At 43.0% G+C, this 7,798-nt stretch overlaps 1 protein-coding gene across 2 annotated transcripts; it reads left to right on the top strand.

The window, feature by feature from the left end:
- The first annotated feature begins 1,151 nt into the window (after window positions 1-1,151).
- Window positions 1,152-7,103, top strand: EXOSC3 (exosome component 3). 2 transcript variants are annotated; one of them, XM_021691519.1, is made up of 4 exons: window positions 1,152-1,480; window positions 2,219-2,368; window positions 5,397-5,548; window positions 6,653-7,103. In XM_021691519.1, the coding sequence occupies exons 1-4, from the start codon at window positions 1,157-1,159 to the stop codon at window positions 6,852-6,854; spliced, it is 828 nt and encodes a 275-aa protein (XP_021547194.1). In that variant the 5' UTR covers window positions 1,152-1,156; the 3' UTR covers window positions 6,855-7,103. The 2 variants fall into 2 exon arrangements, with proteins under 2 accessions (XP_021547194.1, XP_044776566.1); XM_044920631.1 differs by lacking the exon at window positions 5,397-5,548.
- The last annotated feature ends 695 nt before the right edge of the window (window positions 7,104-7,798 follow it).

Here is a 7,798-nt window from a genome sequence, read left to right as displayed (position 1 = left end):
AGTGAGGAGGAGGGAAAAAACATCTGCACCATTCCTCCTGCCAGGGTAACCCATCAAGATATGCTCCTACAACAATCTGACTGCAAAACAACAAAAGCTATATTTCAGTTTTCCTCTTAATACTCTCTTACTCAGTTGGCTCGCCAGCATTTTGCCAAATTTGGAAGGTAAGTTAGAGATGATCTGTCTTAAACGTCCCCCAAATCTAAAAATTCATGTTGGAAGCCAATGCCTCAAAGAGATAGGCAAAGCCAAGCCCTCCCAGTCCCCCAAAGCACTCAACCCTGCTGGGGAATCTGACCAAGAGCTAATTGGAGATGCTAGTGTACAGAGGAAACAGTGATTTCAAGTAAGAGCAATCCTGATGTGCTCTGGATTTGGAATTCAGCTGCTTCTCACCTAGGCAAATAGTGTGCTTCAGGGAATGTAGCTGCAAGGATTTAGTTGCAGTTACTGATTTCCCCCAGGCCATGTAGGGGTAGCTCAATTATATGGAAATGCTCACGTGTATGTGTATATTTTCAGGGGAAAAGTCTGGGGAGAAATACACACCAAAGTGTTAATATGCACTCATTCATCAGGTACTACCTATTTAGGTGCTAGACCCTGGGTTAAAAAGTGAGAACTAGCTCACAGCCTTGCAAGAGACAAATGGGGGGCAAGACTAATACCTTTGGTTTATTTTCTTTGTATTCTTCTCTTTGTTTTCCACAATGTGAATAGATATCTTCTCTAGCAACCACCAAAAAAGGTTTTATTTTGAAAAAGGAAAATACTTTTCCTACTGAGGGCGGAGTCGGAAGGAAAGGATCAATCCCGAAGTCCCTCGCTCAGTCCCCAAGGTTCCCACGGAACCATACGTGGGAGCGTCTTAGTATCCTGTGGTGCAACCCGAAACAGCGGAAGTAAGGGATCTGCCATCGATTTAAGCCGTGTTCCTCGTACTGTTCTGCAGAAAGACCGCAGGATGGGTGATGGTCGAGAGTTATAATTACAGCCACCTTGGCAGGACCCCAGCGTACAGCGAACAGGTTTCCTAGACATAGGTTCAATTCCAATAGATCGCTACTACCGGAAACGGAAAGCCTTGGGCAGGCTGGCGATTGGACGCGGAGCCGGAAGCGGAGGCTGAAAATTGCGTTTGGTGGCTCTCGATATGGCTGAGGCGGTGGGTGTTGTGGCCGAATCCCTTGCGGGAGACAGGGCACGGGCGGCGCGCACTGTGCTAGATCAGGTGGTGCTCCCGGGTGAGGAACTGCTGCTGCCCGAGCAGGAGGACGCTGAAGGCCCAGGAGGTGCTGGGGAGCGACCGCTGCGCCTGAATGCGGGGACGCGCTCCCGGGGGCGCGTTGTGTGCGGCCCGGGCTTGCGGCGCTATGGCGACCGCCTGCTGGTCACCAAGTGCGGCCGCCTCCGTCACAAGGAGCCCGGCGGCGGCAGCGGCGGTGGCGTGTACTGGGTGGATTCACAGCAAAAACGGGTGAGCTGGGACTCCGGAGAGGTGGTACTTCCCTCGCTCTGGGAAGAAGCAGGGGTGGAGCCCTGGACCTCCTCTCTGTTAACGCTACTCTAGAGCCACCGTAGTCATGTGCCCACCTCTGCATCCCCTTTAGAACATTGTGAACAAATGAAACGTGGCCTGAGAAGGGCGACCAGGAGAGAAAGGTGACTGGAAATCTTGGCGTCTAAGAATTTAAGGATTTTAAGACATGGTCATTCCTTCAAAATCTCAATGGCCAGGGAGCACCAGCCCTGTCTTTTGGAGTCCCAAAGGGCAGAAATCCAGACTCAATGAGTGGATGTTCCAGGGAGTTAAATTTCTCTTAGAATAAGTAAGGACTTTAATATGGGAAAAACTGTTTAACTGTGAAATAGCCTTCCTTGGTTATAGGATCCCCTGTACCACTGGACTTAATATGCCAGTAGAAGCTCTAGGGACTTCCTGATAAGGATACAAGACATATGGGATACTGGCTGAAATGAACAGAGTATTAGAAGCTGTAAAGAGAGTTTATGATGTGATTGTTTTTCTTTTACTGAGAGTAACATGATCAATTTGTTGTTGATTTGTATTAATTTGTAAACTTGAATTTCAAAATATTTTCTAAATAACTCTAATGACAGTAAAGTGACCAATAAAGACTTGAAGATATCTTCCAAGATACCTTGGAAATGATTTTCATTTATGGCTGCTCCTTCATTCTGTTTTCTTTTGTAGTATGTCCCAGTGAAAGGAGACCATGTGATCGGCATAGTGACAGCTAAATCTGGAGATATATTCAAAGTTGATGTTGGAGGGAGTGAGCCAGCATCTTTGTCTTACTTGGCATTTGAAGGTGCAACTAAAAGAAACAGACCAAATGTGCAGGTAATGATGGGAGCCTTTGGTTTCAAAAATAAGAAAAGTATGGGGCACCTGGGTGGTTCAGTCATTAAGCGTCTGCCTTTGGCTCAGGTCATGATCCTGGGGTCCTGGGGTCGAGCCCTGCATGGGGCTCCCTGCTCGGCGGGAAGCCTGCTTCTCCCTCTCCCACTGCCCCTGCCTGTGTTCCCTCTCTCTCTGTCAAATAAATAAATAAAATCTTTAAAAAAAAATAAGTATAAAAATATCCAGAAACACTGAAATATCCAGAAGCCTACCTGAATTGTCTCCTAAGCGTGACCTATTTTCCCAGTTCTGCGGGGTGATCTCTGAGCATCTGTGTAATCGCTTCCGGCTCCAGGAGTTCCTTCCAGTGCTCCAGCTCTGGGACCAGAGTCAAATACTTACTTTACATTTGCCGTATTGGGGGTGGTTTCATCTCTACTGAGTTGAAAGGTTACATCTGTTGTTATCTGTTATGTCCATATCCACTGGACAAGGAAGTAAGCCATAGGCTTGGGGAGGTAGGAGGGGTACGTAGTGCAAATTGCCTTATCAGCCAGCCATGCAGCCTGATTGTTAAGTCCTGGGACTGGCATCTCACAACTTCAGTCACGTCACTTTTCCCAACAATCTCTTCTTGGAGCTGACAGAGGAGCATTCTTGTTACCTCAAGTTTTCGATTTGGGCTTTTCAGGTAGCATAGCCACACTTTGTCCACCTAGAAATTTGGTGGTTTCTTTGCCCCTTCTCACTAACATTTCATTTGTGTTTAGTTGCTTAATCTTTACTGATCCTATTTGTTTTTATCTCTGATGTTCTGCTTCTTCATCCATGTATAGCTCCATTTTGCAAGTTCAGACCTTAGCTACTTTTTTTTTTTTTTAAGATTTTATTTATTTGAGAGAGAGAGAGAGCACGAGCAGGGGGAGCAGCAGAGGGAGAGGGAGAAGCAGACTTCCTGCTGAGCAGGAAGCCCGCTGCAGGGCTCCATCCTAGGACCCTGAAATCATGACCTGAGCCGAAGGCAGCTGTTTAACCGACTGAGCCACCCAGGCACCCCCAGACCTTAGCTACTTTTTGACCAGACTTGATCAGTGACCTCCTCATTAACATCCCTGCCTGTACACTTTTGTTCTTCCATCTGGGCTTTTTGAGAGCTGACAGCCTCACACACTTCCCTTTCTCAAAAAAAACCAAAACAAAACAAAAAAGGTTTCTTTAAAGCCTACAGATTTCATTGGCATTATCTCCAGAAGTTTTCCCTCATCTATATCTTCTATGTAGCCATGCTTGAACTCCCCTCACCCCGAACTATTTAATAGCACCACTGAATTCATAAGTCCCTGCCCTTGTACCTTTGCTCATGCTGTCGCCTCTAGCTGGACTGCTCTATCTCCTTAGCCTGTGGAACACACGCTTATTTTTTGAGACCGAGGCTAAACACCACCGCCTCTGTAAAACCATCCCTTATCTACAGGCACCTTTGTTACAACTTTAGCACCTACAAAGTCTTAAATGAACTTTGTTATTTATACGTACATCCACACTGCCCTCCAAGACCACATGCTTCTGAAATGTAAAGAAGTCTTTTGTTTCTCTTTAGTTGCTAGTCATGGAGGAATAGCAGATACACAACAGAACAAGTTCTCTCCTCTGTTCCCTTTGTTTCATCATTTTGAAGTTCAACTCTGAGGTTTTTGTTTTTGTTTTTTTTTAAAGATTTATTTATTTGAGAGAGAGAGAGTGGGGGGAGAGAAAATCTCAAGCAAACCCCACACTGAGGGCAGAGTCCAATGTGGGGCTTAATCGCACAACCCTGAGATTATAACTTGAACCAAAATCAAGAGTTGGATGTTTAACTGATTGAGCAACTGGCACCCCATATGAGGTTTTTAAGTAAGTCTTGCATGAAGTATCAGTGAATTACCATTGTTCATTTTGCTTTGAATAATTTGCATGCCAAGGGTTTCCAGTCTTCTGTAATTCCCTAGGATAGTGCTGTCTACTAAAACTTGCTGTGATGATGCTAGTGTTTTACATCCACACTGACTAGTATGGTAGCCACTAGCCACATGTAGCTGTTGAGCACTTGAAATGTGGCTAATGTAATTGAGGAACTGATTTTTAAATATCTAACTTTAATTAATTTAAATGTAAGTTTAAATAACTACATGTGGGTAGTGGTTACTATATCGGATGGTGTAACCCTAGAGGATGTTGTCTTGAGATAGCTCCCAGTCTGAGGAGGGTACACATCTTAATGTTGCCCCCTCTTTTTTTTTTTTTTAAAGATTTTATTTGTCAGAGAGGGAGCACGAGCAAGCACAAGCAGGAAGAGCGACAGGCAGAGGGAGAAGCAGGCGCCCTGCTGAGCAAGGAGCCCAGTGTGGGACTCAATCCGAAGGACCCTGTGATCATGACCTGAGCCAAAGGCAGATGCTTAACCTACTGAACCACCCAGGCATCCCTTTAACGTTGCCTTTTTAAAGACTCAACTCCAGAGTGACTATGCGTATTCTGGATATTTGGTCCATTAGCCACAGAAGTATAGATGGCTGGCATTGCTGCCTGTGAGAAAGAACCATAGCAGCACCTATAGAATGATTTGCTGGGGGGCACCTGGGTGGCTCAGTCAGTTAAATGGCTGCCTTCAGTTCAGGTGGGCTCCCTGCTCAGTCGGGAGTCTGCTTCTCCCTCTCCCTCTGCCTCTCCCCTCTGCTCATGCACTCTGTCTCTCTCAAATAAATAAAATCTTTTTTTAATAAAGATTTTATTTATTTATTTGACAGAGAGAAATACAGTGAGAGCAGGAACACAAGCAGGGGGAGTGGGACAGGGAGAAGCAGGCCTCCCGCTGAGCAGGGAGCCCGATGCGCGGCTCGATCCCAGGACCCTGAGATCAGCGCCTGAGCTGAAGGCAGCCGCTTAACAACTGAGCCACCCAGGCACCCCAAATAAATAAAATCTTAAGAGAAAGGGGGGAGGATGATTTGCTGAGAGGAAATGAACTGTTTTTAAATTATCATTTTAGGTTGGAGATCTCATCTATGGCCAATTTGTGGTTGCTAATAAAGATATGGAACCAGAGATGGTCTGTATTGACAGCTGTGGACGAGCCAGTGGAATGGGTGTGATTGGACAGGATGGTCTTCTTTTTAAAGTGACTTTGGGCTTAATTAGAAAGTAAGTCCTGATGCCTTCTGGCTCGCCTGTCTTCTTTTATAATTATACTTTCTTGGAAAGCTGACTCATCTTTAGGGTTTGGATTCTTTGTAACAATATCTGAATGTCCTCAAAGTTAAAAATCAGTATCCATTTTTAGCACAGTTATAAACTCATGCATTTAGTCCCATTCTCTCTTCACACACACTTCTTCATGTGAATACATTAAATTCATATGTATCTGGTGGTGGAGTTTTGTGTTGGTATGTATGGAGTCTGGGCTTCTCTCCCAGAAAGTCCGCTGTTCCTTACAGCTGATATACTCAATCCAAATATGAAAACTGGCATTTCCTCCTCCTAAGTCATTTGAATACAGATGCAATTTACAATTGTACAAAATGACCAGATTTTTCTAGTAATGGGGGTAAAATGCAGGTAGGCCGGTGTGCTCTAAAAGCTTATGTATACATTCACATAAGGCTCCTGCTATTCTGTCCTGGTAGATTTAATAGTTCCCAGAGGTAGATTCTGTTAGGTGTTTAGACCTTTACCTACCCAAAGCTGTGCCCTATTAAAGAACTTTACTCCTAGAGCCCCAGAGCCTTAGAGCTCAGTGTTGCATGCCTCTCTTTGTTACTTATTCTGCAGATTTGGACAATTCCTTCAAGACAGAGAAGCATGTTATTAACCAAGCAGCACCCTGTGGTGTGAAAGTCAATGCTTCTCTCCAAGTACTGAATTTAATACCAGGGAATAACTTAACAGGAAAATAAGCTTAAACTGTTCTTTTAGCACCGTAGATAATAAAAAAGCTAGGATTCTAAAGCCTAGAAAAAAGGTGCTGACAGTATAGGGGAAGAACTTTATACATTTTTGTAAAGTTGGTGACACAGGGAGTTTGATTTCTTTGTAGAGGATATAACCCACTGTTGTGACCTGTGGTATACGGCTAACTGTGCTTGGATGAAAGGGGGCAGCAAATGTCATGTGCCTTGTTCTTGGATGATGTTGGTGGGTTTTTGAATAACTGTGGAGAACTGTCCATAAACTAGGAATCTTCTTTTAAAGGAGAGTCAGGTCACACCCTACCACTTAATTAAATTTTTCTTTCCATCTCCTCACCAGGCTCCTGGCTCCAGACTGTGAAATCCTACAGGAATTGGGAAAACTCTACCCACTAGAGATAGTATTTGGAATGAATGGAAGAATATGGGTTAAGGCAAAAACCATTCAGCAGACCTTAATTTTAGCAAACATTTTAGAAGCTTGTGAACACATGACAGCAAATCAAAGAAAACAGATCTTCTCCAGATTGGCAGAGAGTTAGATGGAATTTTTTATGGGTCAGTTGACCCAAGAGACCATGGGTTTCCTGGGGAAAAATTTTTCAGGGGAACCTCTCCCCATTAAACATTCAGAAGACAAAATGTGAATATACATATTGTCTTAATTAAAGTCCTAAATAAAATATTTTTATAAAAATGTTACTAGTTGCCACCCATGTTCTTGTGGGTGAGAAAAATCATTATAAAATAATGATGTATTTTTTTCTTTACAATAAAGTTTACTAAAAGTATTATGGTTTATTTGGTGTTAACTCCTTTAGTTTTGCTAAAGTGCAGCTTTTATAATAAACTGGAAGTAAACATTAAAATAATTATTTTCTGTTAATAGTAAAACATGTTCACCAAAGAAAATGTAGAATACATAAAGAAGCAAATACACTATAGACATAGTGTATGTGAGTATTTTTCAAATTGGAATTAGAGGATTCTACTTTATATACTACTTTGTAATGTACTCTGTCCACTTCAAACAACATTTAATATATTTCTTCTATGATTGCTGTTAAAAAATGCAATAGTTGTATGTCCAGTTTTTTGTTCTATAAATAACACTGATGAGATTCTTGAAGCCAAGTCCAAAACTCATATCTAGGTTTTTGAAAAAATGGCAGAGGTGATAGAGTTGGAGAGGAAATTCTCCCATGCTGTTTGGGGTTTTAAGAAAAGCCTTTAGAAGTGAAAATAAAGCCTGGCAAATGATCCAGGTCAGTGTTCTGGGAGGCAGAGACCTCCCTGGGAGTATGAGTTACCCCTGAAGCCTAGCCATAGGAGGTCCCTTCTTGGATGACAGAGATTATAGAACTCATTCAATATGGTGATAAAGACCAAGAAGCAGTATATATATTCCTAAAGATATTTCCTGAAGACTGGGCTGTTTTTAATAAAAAGATACTGACATAATTTGTAAGGTGATCATAGCTCCTGA

This window comes from Neomonachus schauinslandi, chromosome 13 (assembly GCF_002201575.2).
Source record: "Neomonachus schauinslandi chromosome 13, ASM220157v2, whole genome shotgun sequence".
Lineage (NCBI taxonomy): Eukaryota > Metazoa > Chordata > Mammalia > Carnivora > Phocidae > Neomonachus > Neomonachus schauinslandi.
Note: the sequence above shows the minus strand (reverse complement) of the source record. Positions and strands in the feature narration are given on the sequence as shown.

Excerpts from the sequence above, each read along its gene's own strand:
- EXOSC3 (XM_021691519.1), top strand. The coding sequence starts at position 1,157 with ATGGCTGAGGCGGTGGGTGTTGTGGCCGAATCCCTTGCGGGAGACAGG. Across the intron at positions 1,481-2,218 it reads TGGATTCACAGCAAAAACGG|TATGTCCCAGTGAAAGGAGA; the intron begins GTGAGCTGGGAC and ends TTTCTTTTGTAG. Across the intron at positions 5,549-6,652 it reads ACTTTGGGCTTAATTAGAAA|GCTCCTGGCTCCAGACTGTG; the intron begins GTAAGTCCTGAT and ends TCTCCTCACCAG.